Source organism: Bombus pyrosoma, linkage group LG17 (assembly GCF_014825855.1).
Source record: "Bombus pyrosoma isolate SC7728 linkage group LG17, ASM1482585v1, whole genome shotgun sequence".
NCBI classification, from domain to species: Eukaryota; Metazoa; Arthropoda; class Insecta; order Hymenoptera; family Apidae; genus Bombus; species Bombus pyrosoma.
This window is the reverse complement of record NC_057786.1, coordinates 1,857,371-1,880,026: the sequence shown is the minus strand read 5'-3', so window position 1 is coordinate 1,880,026 and position 22,656 is coordinate 1,857,371. Positions and strand designations below refer to the sequence as shown.

Sequence of the window (22,656 nt, the reverse complement as noted above, 5' to 3'; positions counted from 1 at the left end):
CCGAACGAGAAAAATCCCCGCTCGTTCTATCGCGCGCGCGTTACGTAAGAGGCGTCGCTATTTCGTTGCTTCGTTGGATGGATTTTGCCTCGAGGGAGGAAAACTGGCCGAAGATGGCACAGTTCGATACGATATTGCCAGGTATTCCGTGAGTTTGTGACGACGAAGGATACGTATCGATGCATAAGTTGAAGCCGAGTTGGTGCTCGTTGATTTATAGTTGGCCGAGCGCGCACCACGGCCACACACGCTACCGAAATATCCCTTTTCCGGTCTCTTTCTGGATGGATGTGTCACCAGGCGCGCGGCTCTCAGCCGTTGCTTCCGGTCGTCGCGCTTCTCCTCAGGCATAAAGAAGCTGCGAGGAGCGAGATGCCACGATAACCGTGGCTCTCGAGGGCGACAGAGACGCGCTCACAGAGATTGCCACTCGGGCCGGAATATACATTGCGAATGTATATGCCGGACCAATGACACGCGAGAGATCGCGCAATCTGTCTTTTCGAGGCGCGGCTTTAACTTGTAACTTGGGTATCAGGGGATGTTCGGGCTGCAGCATCTGTTCGCTTCAGCCACCTCAAGGTTAGCTTTCGGATGGCGGATTTAAAGGAAGTTTGGTTTATTGAGTGGAGAGGCGGAGGTCTACGACATACGACGTTTCGGCCGTTTTCTAAAGAACACGTCTTTCCTACCAGCGGACTACGAATTCGTACGTTTTTCTGGCACATGCGAAAAATAGGAAAATGTGTGCCAGATGTAGGTAGCATGGGAGATATAGAGATTATCTGCGACACGATACTTGTTACGGCGTTTGCACCAGGGAAATATTTATTCGAATATTTCTATCCCTTTTTTGGATCTATTTTCGCATATTTTCATCATAAATATTTGGATTTGTAGACACGCAGTCTGAGTATGACGTGTTGCCATTAACCAGTCGATAATAATCGGTATATAACCAGTTAAGCAATTAGCTGTTGCGCAGTCCTTGAAAAGCGTGTGACAAAAAGTTAGAGATGACGAGTATACTCGTCAAACATAGAGTATGCGTGGCTGTTGCAATATAAAATTAAGTTGCAAGGAAACGACTGTTTCGTTTTTTTAATTTTATTATCGACAGGGCTCGCTGTAAAATAATGTCATCTCTTGGTGACGAGTATACTCGTCAAAAACAGAATATGCGTGGCTGTTGCAATATAAAATTAAGTTGCAAGGAAACGACTGTTTCGTTTTTTTAATTTTATTATCGACAGGGCTCGCTGTAAAATAATGTCATCTCTTGGTGACGAGTATACTCGTCAAAAACAGAATATGCGTGGCTGTTGTAATATATAATTAAGTTGTAACAAAACGACTGTTTCGTTTTTTAATTTTATTACTGACAGGGTAACACAAAATAGTGTCGTCTCTTGGTGACGAGTATACTCGTCAAAAACAGAATATGCGTGGCTGTTGTAATATAAAATTAAGTTGTAAGGAAACGACTGTTACATTTCTTAATTTTATTATCGACAGGGCTCGTTGTAAAATAATGTCATCTCTTGGTGACGAGTATACTCGTCAAAAACAGAATATGCGTGGCTGTTGTAATATAAAATTAAGTTGTAAGGAAACGACTGTTACATTTCTTAATTTTATTATCGACAGGGCTCGTTGTAAAATAATGTCGTCTCTTGGTGACGAGTATACTCGTCAAACACAGAATATGCGTGGCTGTTGCAATATAAAATTAAGTTGCAAGGAAACGACTGTTTCGTTTTTTAATTTCATTATCGACAGGGCTCGTCGTAACACAAAGTAGATTCGTCTCTTCGTGACGAGTATACTCGTCAAAAACAGAATATGCGTGGCTGTTGCAATATAAAATTAAGTTGCAAGGAAACGACTGTTTCGTTTTNTTAATTTTGTTACCGACAGGGCTCGTCGTAACACAAAGTAGATTCGTCTCTTGGTGACGAGTATACTCGTCAAACACAGAATATGCGTGGCTGTTGTAATATATAATTAAGTTGTAACAAAACGACTGTTTCGTTTTTTAATTTTATTACTGACAGGGTAACACAAAATAGTGTCGTCTCTTGGTGACGAGTATACTCGTCAAAAACAGCTAAATGATTAACGTGTAGTTAACTATACGACGGATATGAATAATTATAGTTAAATGAAAACCGAAATGAGGTAAATGTGTATACGTGTAACGTTCTTACAAACTAACACACGATTTTTGCAACTACTACATCGTTATAGATAATGAAATTGATTACGTTGCTGCGCGCAGATTAGTCTCTGTATGAACTATAATTACATAGCAATAATACGGCAGATAATATGTATATCTCTCTCGTCTCTGTCATTAGTGATTAATTATGTATATTTGACATTAAAACGTAAATGAATGTGCGATTATACCGCAGGATAATAATTCTAAATGTAATTAATTAACGGTATTAGTATACGATCAACGGGGTTTATCGCGTCAGTTAATGATATTTGATAAATCAGTATCGAACGTCACGTAAACCATTAAACACTATATTTCGAATCGATAAATTTATTAAAAATATGCAATGTTAAAAGTGAATTGGAAATCTAGCTACGTTAGGCAATTAAAGATAAAACGTAATTAAATAATTGTAATTAAATAACCGAGCTGTAACATCGATGGCTTGAAAATTGCTCAACTCTTATTACATCAAACTCTTAGCTTTTTAACTGTCACGTGTTAACGTACATAGTTTAATTGTGTTAAGACGTGAAATATTTTTCACGCTTTTATCATACTTGTTTTATAGTGTTTTCTCATGCTGTTCATGTAGTTTTAAGATACAGGAAGCTTCCATGTTGCAAAATATAAGATACAGTACGTTAACGTTAGTACAATAACGTCAATTTCTTTGTCGCGTTATTGACTATTATTATTATTATTATTATTTAATTATTAATTATTATTATTATATTCTGTTGCAATAAATTACTTTGCGCCAGAATTACTATACAGCATTTTATTATCAATTATTACTTAATATTAATATTAATTATTATTAATATCAATATCAGAATACTTTTTCCATGGAATAATTACTTGCGATCCGTAACAAATTATTTTCTATATTCGTTCGAATGAGGATCGCAGAATTATTGGAATAATAATACGAGTAATTGTTTGTTTCCACTTAATTTTCTACAAATATATACCGACACAGTTCCGAGTATTAATTTATCAGATGAATAATTTACCGAGCAAACTTTCTAATCTGGAATTTGCAAAAAGTTAATTATAAAATCCAATGTCGCAACAACTGGATGACGAAGCTTGGAAATATATACCTCACATACGATGTAACAGAGAAATATTTATCCATAATTTATCACTTTATTCGAACGAGTTATGCGATTAAATTTCTCTTCGACTAAACTCTTATTCGAGTAAATTCTCGTTCGGACATTTATCCATCGGTGGTGAACAAAAATTCGTTGTTTGTTATTGCAATATAATTTTGCCCGATACGCTGCTCCATACGTAGCGTACATATTTGTACTTAGCTTCCGTCACGTTTCTTTCTATTCCAATCTTGTACCTTGTCGCGCAAACGAACATCGAATTATCGATGTTCCATAGGTTTCTCCTTTAAACGCCCTGTATAATTCCTTGCAAGCGAACAATTATATTCATACGTCTGACTGGCTTTCAATGAACGGATTACTCGCTGCACCTTAACGCGATAGTTTCTCGAAATAAGAAAAATTTCCAACAAGTTCAACAAGCCCCCGCGTACATGCACACGCCTGACGGAGCTTGATTTGCCAGTTATGACGTAACTACCGCTACGACCAGGCAACTTGGTAAGTCCATTGTTCGCCTCTGATCGGTTATCCGCTTCGCTGGCGGCCGATTAAATTCGCTGATCAACTCGCGACAATAAAGTTCGGTCAAGTTCATTACGTTTCGGAGAAAGGACTTTCATTAAAACGTGGAAAGCCAGCGGTATTCGAGCAACGCTTGCAACCAGCAACCATTGTTACTACCGCGATGCTACTTTTCCTTTAATCCGCTCGATTTTTATTTCGCCCCATTCCGATCGACCAGGTGACAGAAAAAGAGAGCGTCTCGTTCCCAAGTTTTAATATCGCGTCTTGGATTTTTAATATTCGATCATTTTACGTTGCAGCGAGATAGCGGACGATGTGAGTGGTCGTTTCATTGAGAAAGTTGTTTTACATCTGACCGTGCGTCTTGTTGTTTAATAAACAATTTTCTCGTACTTTGTTTCGGCTCGCGATTTCTTACAGTCAGAAATCAGAAATTTGAAGCGAATTTTCATTGCCGCGAAGTATTTCGAACAGCTGATCGTATCGCGTAGCGAAGTTTCCGGCGAACGTTTCAGGATTTTTTCACGCCCTTTGGCAGCTTGCAATGGCAAAACAATTAGGCGTCGATATGAACGAGCTTATACACGGTGTGAAAAAAGATACGCTTGTCCACGGGGAATAGAAAATATCTGGTTAACGCAGACTCTTAAGCTCGCCACCCGACAAATGTAATTTTCTGATTTCACGTTTGCAGTAGTATTTTCGTGCAAGTGAAATGTGTAAGAAGAAGCACCAGGGGGGGGGTGAAATTTCTTTAGTTTAAAAGTCAACAGGAAGGGAAAAAACAGGGGAACGAGAATGAAAATAGTGAAACGAGCTTTCCCATTTCCCCTAGCTCTTTGGATTAAGAATAAAGTAATTTTGCTGAAGCAATAAGATACGTTAAAGAAGGGAAAGTAGAAGGTGGAGAGAAACGCGTTTAGTTATTTTTAATGGCCTGTGTTCCCCTTGATTTATTCTCCGGGCGGCGGATCTGAACGTTAATTAACATTTAACGAAACAGTTTTCTGCGATGTAAAATACCCTCGGCCATGACCTAACAGATTTCACTCGTTCAATTAAAATTCAACCAACTTGTCTCGGCTTAATTCTCCTTATTTGCGAGGAGCGCGAGAGTGAGAGTTGAAACTGAAACGGGGACAATTCGTTTGACGAAGAAACGTCGGAAATTGGGTCAACTGGAACCAATTTAATAAGATCGATACATGCTGAATCGCACGATCCTTGCGTTTCTCTTTGATCAAACGCTTGTAGCGAATTAAATTTCATGGCTAATCGTACGTAGCGCGTAAAATACTCTGTGTAAAATCACCTTAAATTAAGCAACCTCGATCGCTTTGAATTCTTTTACACGCTCAGACAATCCGTGTGTTTATTCGACCATTCGCGGAGAGACGCGATCGCCAGAAAGCACGTCAACGGGAGTCGAAAATTCCCGTTACGATTAGACAATCGACGCCACGAAATCATCCGTCCCCTTATTTCTGTTAGGGTAATAGGGGATGGTTCAATCGAGTTTACACTGAATTAACAGGTATAAATTAATGTTTATTCCAGCAACTTTGCAAAGAAGATACAGATTGATAAGGTAGAATTGAGTTTCGATCGATAGCCAAAGTTGCAGCGTGTAGTACGCGACGTAAGCTTAGACGATGACGGTTCAAAAAATGCATAAAGACTGACTTTCTGTGAAGATGATGCTGCGGAGGAAAGCTCGCGATGGGTGGGTCTAACGACACGAAAAGAGCCGACTTCTTAAGGACACGTTTTCGTCGCCAGAGTGAGGGAAAGACTTTGCTGTCAATCGGCTAATTTCCTAGGTCGGTGGGTGAGGAAGGGTGCTAACCGCCCCCGAGAGACAGTCGCTAGTGGGAAGCGTCATGCGTGAGAAAACTAACTTTCCCGTAGTAAACAATACATTTTTAGAAAACGATTTATGGTAGGTCCTTAAGACTATCGAGGGCACACAGTAAGGATGTGCGGACATCTGGATGTCATCTTGCCCGCGGTGTGTGGCCTGGTCTAGGTAGAGTGTCGCCAGATATCGTTAACACCGTGCAACATAAGAATATCAATCATTTCGCCTTTGAAATGTCTTATTTTTGGAACCATATACAGTTTATTTACATTGATTAATATCTACGATTATTATTATTAATAATACTATGTCTACGAAGAAGTACATTTAACAAAGAACGAGAGAAAAAAATGACAAAGTCTACACGTACGTACAGGCGTACGTGTACTGAATTGCAGCTGCTTGGTCGCTGCTGTGCAAAGCCTTCGATTACGTGTCAACATTTACGAGGCTACGCTTATACAACATTTTTCTTATCTCCACTCGCACGATACCCTGACACCGTTTTCCTAAGAAGAACTGGGACACCGTGTATTTTTTAAGCAACTGCCTCAAACCGTACTGTTCCTATATTCGCATCTAATTCCGGCTGACCTAGAGAGTCTGGCGTTTTAAAACCGCCCTGCCACCCTCCTGTCCCATCCTCTTTGCCAGACGAAAGTTACAAAACGGAGGATCGCGAGGAATTTAAAAGAGCGCGCCATTAGCAAAAGCGTGCGAGCGACGACGCTCGAAGACAACTCAGCTCGGTTATCTAATTCCACGGTGGTGGTGTACACACAAGTTCGGTCGCTGTAACGTCGAGGAATACGTAAAACGGCCGATCTCTTCTTTTTTTTTTCTTTTCTTTTCTTTTCTTTCGAGCATCGCGAAACTTATGATAATCAGGACGAAAGTTTTTCGTAGAGAAGCTCCTGCAGCCTCTTTGCCTAGCGACCAGCTCCTCGAAAAGCTTCCTTATTCCTTCGTCGTCGACGCTTCTGTCTGCAGACGACTTTTGAATTTCAATTCGCTCGCTGCCCTCCTTCCACTCGAGCTATGCAGCTTGTTTTTAAAAGATTAGGCGCACACGGATCTCTTTAATTAAAATGTTCTTCCGCAGTATCTATATATATATATAGGAGACGAAGTTTGGTCGTTTTCTTCCCTCCCATCTTTGTATTTAATCATCGTTTCGTGACGATTTGCACAGCACGGGTTTACTCGGCCGATGAGGAAATTTACTTGCAAAATTCCCTTTCTTCTATTGCCAGACTTGCTCCAGTTACTTCAGACAGGGAACTACTATTGGTGGTTTGTTATTTGTACTTGTAAAGTCTGAATAATAATATTCGTTCCGATTGTACGAGAGACGACACTATGTTCGTCGAATTAGAAACATTTCAAGCTTCCAATATTTTCTATTCGACAGTTCAATTAAAAGCCGCGAACTCTGCTAGAATTTATTAATCGCGCGTGTTTGATACTCTTTACTGATCTGCACGTTTCGAAACGAATTATTCCAAATTGATGACTGAACCGATAGTTGACACGAAGCTATTTATACCAAAACCAGTGAAAATGACTGGTCTTGAAAAAATACCTAACAATAGAATATTTTTATATTTATTGATTTATTACATTCTTACGGAAGCAATTCCATGTTACGTAGTACATTTTTGCTGTTATTAATCCATCTGCGACCATGATCGACCTAAACGAGGGTTGGCACGTTTATAAAATTGTAGAACCGGTCGTTTTGACTGCTGTGGCATTTCTAGCGTTAGCGTCTAATTTTCCTGATAACTGATATCGTCATATCGAATGAGACGCTGTAAAAATTTGAAAAACGTGCGAGAAGCTGTAGAAAACGAGGTTCCATAAACAGATTACAGGACTCCTGTACACTTTGACGAGTGCCAGTCATTCTCACTGCTGTTGGTATAAGTAGCCTTGATACAAAATTATTTTCAGTTTGAAAACATAAATCATATTATTATATTATTCTTACATTATATCACGTTTATTATATTATCAAGTCATTGGACTAGCCATAATCAAAGGAGACTTGCGAATATTCCGTACGATGATCCGGTCTCGAAGTTGGAGATCCAATTATTTATCGCTGCGCTATTTCGCTTGGTGTTCCAACGATTGATCGTTCCTTTCTGCTTTCTGTTTCAGATATCCTCCATCACCAGCTTCTGCAGGGTGAGTAGCTACTCGTCTGCCGATTTATTGGATATTGATTCATTCGCGTTTTCTCTTAAGTACGGAGAGCAATGGCCTGCTCTTATTCGTTTTCTTCCTTTTTCTATTTTCTTTTCTTCTTCTTCTTTTTTTTTTTTTTTAATTTGAGTGCAGACTGTGTGCGAAGGTTAGCGAACCGCGCTGAATTTATGACACGGATGAAAAAATTGCTATTATATGAATAAGTGGGCATATAGAAAGTCGATTATAGAAACCACTTTTGACGATTGCCTGTTTCATCGGTGATCCGAACTTGAACGAAAACTTGAAGCAATCTGTGCTACGAACATGTGATAAATGTTCATGTGAAACTTGATAATTAATATTCCTACTAATTTAGAATTGAAGAAATATCGTTTACATCCAACTAAAATCCATGCACGTTCTCTGCTGTGTAATTTGTAGTAGCGAATAATAACGTGCAGGGTAAAAATCATACAAATGTATAGCGCATTTTCTATACAATCTGAGTACCAGGTTTTTCATTACTTCGCTGCGTTTAGCGAATGAACAAACCCATAAGCTGATGAAATTCAGGTATTTTTTCTATTTGGTTAACCGTCGGGACGGGGAAATCGGTAATCGTAGATGCGGAAGACGAGTGAGCGCGACAAATAAAAGCTGCTGATCGATCGCAACCTCCGGTGTCTTGACATAAATTTAAAAATTAATCGACAGTTAAAAGCATCGACTTCGGGTCGTTCGAGATATCGGTTTGACATATTTTCACCGAAAACGTCGATAAAGACAATACCTCGTACCTGCAGTCGGATCAGAGAACCTGGACGAGCCCATTAAATCGTTCGGTTTCCTTCGAGCAATAACCCTAAACGCAATCCTTGATCCCTTTCCTTAACAAGATTTCCCTCGTTCGATCAGGAAACGAAATGACGATCGTATCCCTAGATAACATAAGTTATATATACGCACATAAGTGGTGGATGGTATATACAGTATCGTGTGCATAAATATTTGGACACCCAGTATGTGTGGCTGTGGTAGCAACTAAGTAGATTCAACTTTTACATCGACAGTATTTAATTGTAATAATTATTAGCTACATTTAATTATGATAGTTAATAGCTACACTTGTATAAATTTATTTATTTATTATACAGTAGGATTCATTTTTGTAATAGTTTAACGATACTTCACATGGAAATGTATATATTGAATTGGCAACTAAGTGATTCCGGCTTTTGTCATTGGATGGTATTGACAAAATCCGCAGTCACTTAGTTGCCAACTCAATATTTTCATGTCGTCTCTTGCCATCTTTCGAATCTTCCATAGAACATCCGTTTAAACGCTTGAATAACATTATACTTCAATATTTGATTATATTATAGTAAATTATTTATTATTATTTGTCACTAAGATTGCACTAATATAGTTTAACAATATCCTAACATTATTATCACCAAGTTGCCAACCCAATATATACATTTTAACGTGAAATATCGTTAAACTATTACAAAAATGAACCGCGCTGTATAATTATTCGAATCGTCTACGAACGAGGATGATGCGATGACTGTGCACGTACTTTACGAATTTAATATAATTTAGCGTCACTGTCAACCTTCCACGAGTTAGGGTAGAAGACAATTATACATTTTGACGTGAAATATTGTTAAACTATTACAAAAATGAACCGCGCTGTATAATTATTCGAATCGTCTACGAACGAAGATGATACAATGACTGTGCACGTACTTCACGAATTTAATATAATTTAACCTCACTGTCAACTTGACAAGAGTTAGGGTAGAAGACAATTATACATGAAATATTGTTAAACTATTACAAAAATGAATCCTACTGTATAATTATTCCAATCGTCTACGAACGAAGATGATACAATGACTGTGCACGTACTTCACGAATTTAATATAATTTAGCGTCACTGTCAACTTGACACGAGTTAGGGTAGAAGACAATTATACATTTTCTGGTGAAATATCATTAAACTATTACAAAAATGAACCGCGCTGTATAATTATTCGAATCGTCTACGAACGAGGATGATGCGATGACTGTGCATGTACCTTACGAATTTAATATAATTTAGCGTCACTGTCAACTTGACAAGAGTTAGGGTAGAAGACAATTATACATGAAATATTGTTAAACTATTACAAAAATGAATCCTACTGTATAATTATTCGAATCGTCTACGAACGAAGATGATACAATGACTGTGCACGTACTTCACAAATTTAATATAATTTAGCGTCACTGTCAACCTTCCACGAGTTAGGATAGAAGACAGTTATACATTTTGACGTGAAATATAGTTAAACTATTACAAAAATGAACCACGCTGTATAATTATTCGAATTGTCTACGAACGAGGATGATGCGATGACTGTGCACGTACTTTACGAATTTAATATAATTTAGCGTCACTGTCAACCTTCCACGAGTTAGGGTAGAAGACAATTATACATTTTGACGTGAAATATTGTTAAACTATTACAAAAATGAACCGCGCTGTATAATTATTCGAATCGTCTACGAACGAGGATGATGCGATGACTGTGCACGTACTTTACGAATTTAATATAATTTAGCGTCACTGTCAACTTGACAAGAGTTAGGGTAGAAGACAATTATACATGAAATATTGTTAAACTATTACAAAAATGAATCCTACTGTATAATTATTCGAATCGTCTACGAACGAGGATAATGCGATGACTGTGCACGTACTTCACGAATTTAATATAATCTAACCTCACTGTCAACTTGACACGAGTTAGGGTAGAAGACAATTATACATTTTCAGGTGAAATATCATTAAACTATTACAAAAATGAACCGCGCTGTATAATTATTCGAATCGTCTACGAACGAGGATGATGCGATGACTGTGCACGTACTTTACGAATTTAATATAATTTAGCGTCACTGTCAACTTGACAAGAGTTAGGGTAGAAGACAATGCTTGGCGAACACTCAGCGAGCGTTTATATGAAATATCGATAGCCTTTGAAATTTCCTGCTATATACAGTAGTTTTCGTGATAATATTCGACGATGTACAATGGACGCTGATAGTGACGAAATGATCAGATTAGTCGGAGAAAATGTACGGTTCGCTGGCCACGAGACTGCAACGGAGTCTGAATTCACGATTCAAACGTTGCATTCGTATCACGAACTCTGACGAAACAATATCTTTATTGTATTTCGCTTGCTGCTTCACACATTTCCGACGACTAGATAGATATACCTCGCCTACAGACAAAAGAAACGACACCAGGGAAATTAGAATTAGCAGGTTCGAAATGCTTTGGCAATTTTGTACACGAACACTCGACCACGATTCTTCAAAGATGAATTTCGAATATTTTCGAGCGCAACATCGTACGTATACTTTCTTCAAGATAAATTTCAAATATTTTCCAGAAGAACATCGTGTATAAAGTTATGTGTCCCACTTTGTATTTATACGACGATGAAGCATAATTTGATCATTAAGTGACACTGAGACTAAGTAGCCTAACTCGAATCTGACTGAGACTATCGCAGTCAGACCTGGCTTACGACTCAACATTGCGAGCGTTAATTTTCTGAGTTCAATATTTTTTTTTATTATTTAATTTGTACCTTACAACTTGTCCAGTTGGACTAGACGCGACTAAATAATCGAAAGTATACTTGACAAATCTGCAGACTCTATTTTCCCAAAAACGAAACCTTGGATGAACAAATTTGGTCCCACAATTTCCTTCCTAATTTTTCACAAGCAGCCGCTTGTACGTGTCCAGGATTGCATCCCGTTGCACATTATTTATAACGTGAAACTACATACAACAATATCACACGAATTGCACGAAGCTTCGCCATAAACTGACATACGCGTTGCTTCGCCTGCTTCACAGCACAAGCCAACCTACCTTCCCTGGTCGCTTGGAACCGAGAGAAACTCATTCCGACTCGACCATAGCCTTCCAATCCGACCAAATATGCGCTAAACACCCGCGGACTGTATCTGTTGCGAAGAAACGTTAGCAACTTGCTGACAAACGAGCTGATAATTTCTCAGCGAGCTCTGACTTGCAAAGGGAAATTTCTAACGGTTGGACTTTAGATTGGAATTTTTGAACGAGAAAAGACGGAATTGTGACGCGTTAGCAGAATAGAAGCCACGTGGCAGGAAATAAGAAGTTGACGAGGAAAGGATAGGAAGGATCGAAGGAACGTTTCGACTTCTCTCGTTGTATCCCTAGGGGGTGGCACTAGTCGAAGGATAAGAGGTCGTAGCCCGCGGACATAAGGAGATGGACGACCGGAATCCTGTTAAAAATAGTCGCGATTTCTCGAAGGCACGAAAAAGTTTCTCGCGCGCCATCCTTTGACACTTGGAACGACAAAAGTACGATGGAAATCGTATAGAGAAGAGGAGGTCGAATCCTTTAAAATGTTAGGCTATTCTCGGTCCCGTGGTGTTGCTGTTTTTTCCAGGCTGCTTTGAATATCTGCACTACGTGCCCTTACGATTCTCTTTTCCCTTTCGTTTCTTATTCTTCCTTCTCTTGCTTCTATACGATCCCATTTCTTAGTTCAAAATATTTCGAAGGAAGAAATACGCGTACAACGGTGTACAGAGGTGTCGAGGAAGTTACGCAAAGCTACCTGATGTAGACAAATTTGAAGACAATTTTGCAGAGAATTTCGATCGAGTTGTGAAATATTTTTTAATTCCAAGATGATTAGCTGTTGCGTCCGGTTTTGCAGACTTGCAAAGGCGAGATTTATGTCACGTGTAACTTTCAAAGAAGCGACATTAACGAGATGACTATACCACCAAGCCTGATTGACTAGAGCAGCATATTTTCATGTCTGTCGGATTTTGAAAAATTCTTTCCTTTCCTGAACCTAAGCCCTGCATAATGGACATTATTTAACTATGCTTCAAACTTCGCAATTCCACAAACATATCCATGGGAACTTGGCCGAAACGAAGAGGAGAAAAATGCAAATTTAGGAAACAACTTCAGCTCGATAAAATACGAAACGTAAGTGCAGTGGATCTTTACGGAGGGTGAAGAAATTACGTGGCGTGAATTTTCCTAAAAAATGCTTGCCATTTATTAAAACCAGATCGATAGAGTTTCCTTGGAACACTCGACCCTGACCATGTCCAATAATACCACGTTATTAATATTTCACGGGAGGTTGAAGGAAAGATGTCGAAAAAGGTAGCGAAGGTGTCGGAATCTCGTGCTTTCGAATTGCTCTTCCCAAGATCTACTTTCCAAATTGCTTTTTTTCTCAGGCCATCGAGGCTGAAAGGTTTCTTCTTTCGTCGTTTCCTTCTTATTCTTCCGCTTGCCGGTAGTCTACCGGTGGACTTGACACTCTTAAATCACACGAGGCACACGTTTCGAGTGTTGTTGGAAAATGGACGACGAGGATAGTCCGATGAAACAGTCGAAAAGTAATACGATACGTGGAATTAAAATCCTGCAATTCTGATAATTCCATGCGCAATTTTAATTTGTAATAATTTCCTAGTTTTGGCAATTTTGTAATTTGGTCGAAAATCTGGTTATTCTCATCGTCGTTTTCGAACAGTTGGAAAATAACATCACGCAATCGTGATGTTGCCTTTTAACAGTTCTACTTGTGTAGTCTACCATCGATTGATTTATAATAATTTTGCTTGTATAACTATTATTCCTTGATTTTTAATAATTCTATTTGAATATTCTACTGTTTGTTGATTTATAATAATTCTACTTGTACATTGTATTATCAATTTTTTGTTTAATTTTATTTATTTTTTGTATTAACTTTAATTCATTGTTTTGCAACAATTCTACTTGTATAATGTACTATCCATTGATTAATTGTACAATTTAATTTAAGTTCTGTGAGAAAGTAAGAAAATAAGAAAAATTTGCAGATGTTTCTACTTGCGTAGTCTACCGTCGATTGATTTATAATAATTTTGCTTGTACAACTATTATTCCTTGATTTTTAATAATTTTATTTGAATATTCTACTGTTTGTTGATTTATAATAATTCTACTTGTACATTGTATTATCAATTTTTTGTTTAATTTTATTTATTTTTTGTATTAACTTTAATTCATTGTTTTGTAACAATTCTACTTGTATAATCTACTATCGATTGATTAATTGTACAATTTAATTTAAGGTCTGTGAGAAAGTAGGAAAATAAGAAAAATTTGCAAATAGTTGAAAATAGTTAATTTTTCTTGTTTAACCAGCCGTGCTGTTTCCTTCTATTTTTTACGCAGAAATAGAAAACGTAGGGAAACTAGCGTAGCGTGGCAAACAATTTAATCGGCGAAGCTCGTTCGTCAAAAAATAAAAGGCCCAGATATACACCGAGATTCTTTTATCCGGTACAACAAGAAGATTACATTTTCCTGCCGCTGTTGTACGAATTTTAACAAATTCCTCTGTTCCATCTGTTATCAAAGGGAACTATGTTCGTCGAATGTAAATAACTCGGCACGCTAGAGCGATGATCAAACGTGCAAATATTCAAATTTATGATATATAATATTTTTCGATAACAATGTTAATTAAGAGAAATTAATTGTACGTGACAGACATTATACGTCAGGCTACGCGTAAATGGAAATGATAACGAATTTCGTACAGTTGCGTTAGAAGCGTACAATGTGACGTCATAATGGTTAATTTAGTGTACCGCGCATTTGTAATTCGTGAAAATTAAATTTACACATTTGCACGTATTAACATGACAAAACACGACGTTCATTTGACGTGGAAGAATTGCACGAAATTTTCTCGAAAGCTGTATTCCTCCCAGAAACATTCACGCACTGTACAAACAACATATTTTTATCGAACAACAAATAATTATTTTATTTTATTCGCCGTTCAAACCAATTGTTTATTAATTCGTTCGTTCATTCGTCACTGATCGTTAACCGGTTAGCTGTTGCGATCTATTTGAAAAGCGTGTTCCCAAAACGTGTGGTAAAAAGTAAATGACGACGGGTATGTTCGTGAAACACAGCCGACTGTTTAATTCGCGCGATCTCAATCCTCTTTCTTTTACCATTCATTCGTCACACGCGAGTACAATAAATAATTTCTAAAATTGAAATAATTCCAGTTACCAGCGACAAACTTTCTCTCGACGCTAACGCGATACCATCAAAAGTGGCGAAATTATTTTGAAACTTCCATTTGTAACGTGGTCCTTACGCGATTTATATTTACACGAGATCTATTGGGTTGGCAACTAAGTGATTGCGGGTTTTGTCAATACACCTAATGACGAAATCCGCAATCACTTAGTTGCCAACATAATATATCTCGTAAGCACGCTGTTTGGGGCTGGAGCATGGGAGAAAGACTGGATAGAATACAAAGATGATATGTGAAATGGATCTTAGGTTTAGAAATGACAGCACCAAATTGTATATTGATAGAAGAACGCAAGCCAACAGAAACCAAAGAAAAAGCATTAAGAAGAGCAGCAAGGTATGAAGGGAAAGCCATAGAGTCGAAAAAGGAACTAGTAAAGGAGTGCATAAAGGAAAGGGAGAGAAACTGGGCAAATGGCTAGGAAGGGAGATGAGCAAGAAAGAGAAAGAAGGGACTGGAAGAGGTGAGAAATGGGGGGTCACAGATGGAAGCAAGAGAAGAGTAAGAAAGGATGACGGCAGACTAAATTATGGAAGAAAGAAGAAAGAGAGAAGCAGAAGAGAGGGGGAAAGGGATAAGGGAATCCAAATATAACATGCATTACAGAAAAATCGCCAAGGAAGAGTTGCCAAAATACTCGGAAGGGAGGATGAAGTGGAAGGACAGAAAGATATTAGCAAGATTCAGATGTGGAAACGAGACCAAAGCGAGGGAACGCTGGAAAGAAGATGAAGAAAAAAGATGCAGGCTATGCAAAAGGAAAGGAGAAGACTCGAGACGCGTAATAGAAGAATGCGAAATAACGGGAGGACCAAAGGACACGGAAAAAGTACTAAACGAGGCTGGAGAAGGACCAACGGAACTAAAAACGATAACGGAGAAGAGAAGGGCAATAGAAGACGGGGAGGAACGACAATAAGGAAGCACAGCAGGGAGGCAAAAGCCCAAAAGTTGCCATAGTTTTAGAGACAGTATAATTAAGGGAGTGCAATGTAATAGAGTGGATAAGAGGTAAACGAGATGTAAAAGCGAAAGCTCGTCCAAAGCCGAAAAGCACGAACTGAGCGATAATAAATAATAATAAAATATACCTCGTAAGCAGTAAATAAAATTCGAAATGTTTATAGCGTACGTGATAAACTGTACGTAATAGAGGAGCAAAGAATTGGAAAAAGAACATTGCGCAAGATCGATGTTCAATAAGGCGACTGGAATGGTTTTATCGAAATTCATTTTATTAGTTTATCGACTATTTTACTTGGACAAAAGTATACACGAAGCTGGCGTGTGTATTCTTGCGAACCTGTGGCACGGAAGCTTTCAATTTCGAGCGGCTAAACGTTTTTAATTTCTCCGCAAAAAGCGCGGATGCCACACGCTCGTGTGACGGCCGAACGACCCGGTTTGTACACACGTGCACGTCGGCCGAGCGCTATGAGTTTACGATGGAATAAATTAAATCAAAATGTAAATCGGTTTGCCGTTGAACCGTGTTTGGCCAGAAGTGGAAAACAGGGGGGCAAATGGTCCAGAAACCAACGTGGGGACAAAAGACCGATCGAGATATGAAATATTCGCCAACAGATCCTTTCGATGCTTACGATTTGCCTGTCAAATTGCCGGCTAAATTCGCTTTTTAAGTAGAAGCTGGCGATTCGAATCGAAGACTACGTTGCAAAAATACTGTCACAATCAGACAACACGTCCGTGACAATTTTTCCACTTGCCCAGTGTGATCTTTGGGAAGAAAAATCGGCTATGTTTAGGACTTGTCTGCCTTTGTTCTAAAATATATTTTGTTCTGAAATGTTAATGTTAATGTTAACGTGTTTCGAGTATTCTGTTAATCGCGTGCCTTTCTTCTCGTCGATTCAAAATCTCTTCGGAAAAAGAAAAATCGTATCAGCCGCCGGGAAGTAAATACGTGCCAGTTATCTGGCAAACTGGTTGAGAAATACGAAAGAGAATGGAAGAAAAGAAAATGGATGCGAAGGTAGAAAATGTTTCGTTTGAAATTCTCATCTTTTGACGCGAGAACCGGACAAGTCGAAGTGTCGAAAAAGATTTGCCAAGTACATTTTTGAAAAATCCCGTTTCTTCCATCATTTGTCACGCTAATGACTTTCTAAATCGAAGATATCAACGTGGTAATTCAGTTTTCTTCGTTTCGCCGCAACTTTAAAAATTTCGACTTGTCCAGTTTCCGCGCAAAGCCGTTCATTTTATCCGGCCATTTTTCAACTATTGTACGCGTTATGCTATTCTTGTCCCATCGTAATGAAACGAGGAAAGAAAGTTTCCGAAGCGCTGTTTTAACAAGGACAAATCTATAAAGCAAACACGCGTTTAAGAAATTGTTAATTAGTAGCGAAACTTTATGAGAATTTATTCAGTGTTTGACGAAAGTCTTTGCCTTTCGAGGAAAAATGTCTCCCTTGCGCAGCTTTGTCGCTAATTAAATTTCGCTGCGATTAAAATTTCGTTGCAGCGAAGCTTGGCGATATTTCTTAAACATTTGGAAAGTAAGTTTAAACAATACAAAACGTAATTAATGTAATGAGAGTGGAGTTTTAAACGGATCGATAATCATTTACAGTTCTAAAAGTATCACGAGCTGTAATTCCGTGCAAACAACGTCCATAATTACGTTAGAAATTCCTTCCTATTCCATTCACTCTTTCAATTATCCGACGATTTAACATTTTTAATCGTTTCTCTCCAGCTTCTTTCTTCTCTTCCCTTTTTTCTTTAGCATCGAGCGTTGCTACTCCGGTTGCGAGACACCTGGTCCCAAGGGAATAAATCACAGACATAAAGTAACGTGCGAATTCGTTAATTAATTTCCTTAAAACGATTCACAAAGCTGAGGACTGCCGGTTGTGCTTCAGCAATTTTCAGTCACCGAGTACCTCGAATAACCGCGTCGCGATGCCTCGATGCGAAAGAAACGCTCAAAGCATCGGTCGTTTCGAAGGAAATGGAAAAGAGCCGTGACTGACGTGCTTCGCCTGCGCTTCACTGCTTCGCCCAACTTGCAGCCGCCGAGGAATTCACGAGTGAATGTAAAAATAACGCCCGACGATTTTCCAACTCGTGTCATTCCCGACTTTCCATAAAAACAAATACGTATAATGAAACGACGACAGACTATTCCGCGCGCGAACTTGCTGCAAATTCTCTCCATCATCCGTCATACATAACAGAAAATAAGACAATAGTTTCGTCACAACTTAATTTTACATTACAACAGCCACGCGTATCTCTGCGTTTGACGAAGAAACGGCAATATTCTGCGTTATGACGAGTATACTTTCCACAGAGGTTGGAAACTGGTTAACATTACTTGGCAAACGATCCTTCAAACCGTTTCCACTTTATGCTACACTTTCGCCCAACCTCTTTGGGATGCTTTCATTAACTTTAACTCGAACAAGTCACAGCGATGGACCACAGCGATGGACCACAGCGATGGACTTCTCCCCTTCGACCCACGATATTCCCGCTGGTCTTCTTCTTTTCTTTTTTCTTCCCTCTCTTTCTTTTTTTTTTCTTGGCAAGATTTCGCGAGCCGCTTTTCAGACACTTGGAGCATCGTCGTAATTTACGATCTCGTTAAAAACGGGGAAATCATTTATTTTCGCGCGACATGATCTACGAAGGCTCTCGAGAAGAAACCAGCGATGGAACGCTTAGGTGGCGGGGCAGGAGGCGCGCAAGTGGATTTCAGGCGAGCCGAGAAAGACCAGTCATGGGAATAGATCATTTTGCGAGCGCGGCGTGGCAACTTTATTGCGTAATGAGCACCAATCGACCGCTTTTCCACGGCGAACCGACATCGGCATCGTTAAAACCGTGAAATCCGGTTACGGCGTTAATCCCATGGCCGTTTCGTGGCGTATTAATGATTTGGAAGAATTAAATGAGATGAAAATACGCGCACGGTGTGCCGTATTTACGAATACGGAATTTGTAGTTGAAATAATGAAAGTGAGGGGAAATGCTGGTGTTCGTGAACCATCGAACCGGCTCGATCACGTTCCTTCCGAATCACCGTCGTTTTTCACAGTTAAATGTTCCCAACATTTTTTAACGCTACTTTGGCATGGCAAGTTCCAGTGAAAAATTGCGACTGTTCTATGCTACCTGTCGATCATTTTTTGCATCTACCAGTTTCGGTCTGACGACCGAGTACATATTCGTTCGCTATTATGCGCGTGAAGAAGCTTAAATGAACATTTGCAGATTTGTAGATTTAATTGTACAGCTGAAATTAAAGACGACGTTGAGTGGCGTGAAGTTCTTACGATCTACTCGAAGCTCGTGTAATTGTTAATTGTAGTTAATAATCCGTCACTTTGATTTGTATTAATTGTTCATATTTGTACTTGATTTCTTCAAGATGCTGGCTGCCTAAGATTCTTACTGTTCTCTTCGAAGCCTAATTTTCCCATTGCTGTTGACTACTCAACAAAAAGAAGAGACAGGAGACAAGCACTCGCAGAATTGCAGATTTAATTGCACACCTGAAATTAAAGATCCTCTGATCTGTTCCAAGCTCGTGCAATTGTTAATTGTAGTTAATAATCCGTCACTTTGATTTGTATTAATTGTACATATTTGTACTTGATTTCTTCAAGATGCTGGCTGCCTAAGATTCTTACTGTTCTCTTCGAAGCCTAATTTTCCCATTGCTGTTGACTACTCAACAAAAAGAAGAGATAAGAGACAAGCACTCGCAGAATTGCAGATTTAATTGCACACCTGAAATTAAAGATCCTCTGATCTGTTCCAAGCTCGTGCAATTGTTAATTGTAGTTAATAATCCGTGACTTTGATTTGTATTAATTGTACATATTTGTACTTGATTTCTTCAAGATGCTGGCTCCCTAACATTCTTACTGTTCTCTTCGAAGCCTAATTTTCCCATTGCTGTTGACTACTCAACAAAAAGAAGAGACAGGAGACAAGCACTCGCAGAATTGTAGATTTAATTGCACACCTGAAATTAAAGATCCTCTGATCTGTTCGAAGCTCGTGCAATTGTTAATTGTAGTTAATAATCCGTGACTTTGATTTGTATTAATTGTACATATTTGTACTTGATTTCTTCAAGATGCTGGCTGCCTAACATTCTTACTGTTCTCTTCGAAGCCTAATTTTCCCATTGCTGTTGACTACTCAACAAAAAGAAAAGACAAGAGACAAGCACTCGCAGAATTGTGGATTTAATTGCACACCTGAAATTAAAGATCCTCTGATCTGTTCCAAGCTCGTGCAATTGTTAATTGTAGTTAATAATCCGTGACTTTGATTTGTATTAATTGTACATATTTGTACTTGATTTCTTCAAGATGCTGGCTGCCTAACATTCTTACTGTTCTCTTCGAAGCCTAATTTTCCCATTGCTGTTGACTACTCAACAAAAAGAAAAGACATGAGACAAGCACTCGCAGAATTGTAGATTTAATTGCACACCTGAAATTAAAGATCTTCTGATCTGTTCGAAGCTCGTGCAATTGTTAATTGTAGTTAATAATCCGTGACTTTGATTTTTATTAATTGTTCATATTTGTACTTGATTTCTTCAAGATGCTGGCTCCCTAAGATTCTTACTGTTCTCTTCGAAGCCTAATTTTCTCATTGCTGTTGACTACTCAACAAAAAGAAGAGACAAGAGACAAGCACTCGCAGAATTGTGGATTTAATTGCACACCTGAAATTAAAGATCTTCTGATCTGTTCCAAGCTCGTGCAATTGTTAATTGTAGTTAATAATCCGTGACTTTGATTTGTATTAATTGTTCATATTTGTACTTGATTTCTTCAAGATGCTGGCTGCCTAACATTCTTACTGTTCTCTTTGAAGCCTAATTTTCTCATTGCTGTTGACTACTCAACAAAAAGAAGAGACAAGAGACAAGCACTCGCAGAATTGTAGATTTAATTGCACACTTGGACAAAAAGAAGAGACACAAGGAACACACATTGGCATTGTAGCAAGCACTCGCACTTCTTTTCTCGACAGAATATAAAATCTCCAAAATCCTTAAAAACTAGTTATACAGATTTGTTTAAATCTGCGTCTTCCTCGCCGACTGGGCTGAAACATCGAGTTTGGAACGACAGAGGAAATAAGAAAGGCGATAGCAAACGCGAAAGACATTAACCTTTTGCACTCTGAATTTTATTTCAATTTCGTTACCAGCAGTTGCCAACGCTTTCAAGTGTTTTATCTGAAATTTACTTGAACTAAAAACTAAGACAATTGAAATAAATAAAGGAAGAAGGAAATTCTCTTAAATACCAGTTTTATTCACAGTATTGTTGTATTTTCTAATTTTTAAGTGTATTTCCAGGATGCAACGCTGCTTTTCTTCACGTTTCACAAAAAGAAACGATACATTGATGATGTTCTCTTTTAACTGAATTATAACAGACGTTTCTCACAATGTTACGTATGCGTGTTACACCTGTCCAATTTTCGTTTAGAAACAGAGCATGAACGACAAGCAATACCGACGCATACACTGCCACAGACGCACATCTATAGGCAGAGGTATCCTTTGTCGAAGGATCTGCTAAGATAAAAAACTGATGGTCGAGTGACACTCGACGTAAGAGCGCAAAGGGTTAAAGCTACGAACCAGATAGAAATAGAAATAGCAGAGAAAACTTGGAAGGTGATCAACAACGATATTTTCTATAATTCGAAAGAAACGACCAAGAATTTGAAGGAATGTGGCGCAGATACCTCAGGAAGATTAAGAACACGGGTGCCAAGTGTGCGAAGAACGTGCAGCATCCAACATTCTTCTCTGCAATTCTTCGTCTCGTCGCGGCTTCATCCGCTTTCCTATCTACGTACACATGTTCGTACACAATCTGGTGGCCGGGTTCCGGCGTATTTTCACCGTCGGTCGTTTCCAGGCGCAACAAATAATGCCAGACCGCGAGCATAATCGCGCCACGAAGAGAAAACGCTGTCGAGAGATTTCGTCTCGCCAGAGCTGGCGAATATTTTCTGGCCAGCGACGCGTTCACCGTAGCCGCGTGTGGAAGCTCGCTACGATTACCGAAGATGGTCGCGCTATTCCTCGCGTTAACCAAAGTATGAAAAACCACACAGCGGACCAGATACTTTTGCAAGATGAAAGAAAATATGAGAGCGACGGCTGCCAAGAGACACAGGCGGAATCTGACACAGTTTGGGCTAAAGTTATCGAAGGAGTGGAACATGCTGAACGTCATAACGTGCCGCATAAATTTAGCAACTTTGCTGAAACCGTAGAAAAGCTCGCTACGACCTTCATGATTTCTCTGTATGTTGCAGAAATCGATATTTTCAATCATCTTTTCTTCTAAGCACTGGACTTAATTTCCAAGACATTGGCGAAAAAATGTCGATACCACTACATTGAACTTTGCCTATAGATGTGCGTCTGCGGCACACGCAACATTGTGAGAAACGTCTGTTATAATTCAGTTGAAAGACAATACCATCAACGTGTTAGGTTGTCCGAAAAGTTTCTTTCCTTTCATAAGG

General features: G+C 38.8%; 1 protein-coding gene across 1 annotated transcript in view; it reads left to right on the top strand.

The window, feature by feature from the left end:
* LOC122576957 (neurexin-1) overlaps positions 1 to 22,656 on the top strand; it is a 623,013-nt gene that overhangs the window by 326,029 nt on the left and 274,328 nt on the right. Inside the window, exon 7 of the mRNA XM_043747905.1 lies at positions 7,892 to 7,918. Within this exon, the coding sequence (XP_043603840.1) occupies positions 7,892 to 7,918 (27 nt within the window). The remainder of the gene's footprint in view (positions 1 to 7,891; positions 7,919 to 22,656) is intronic.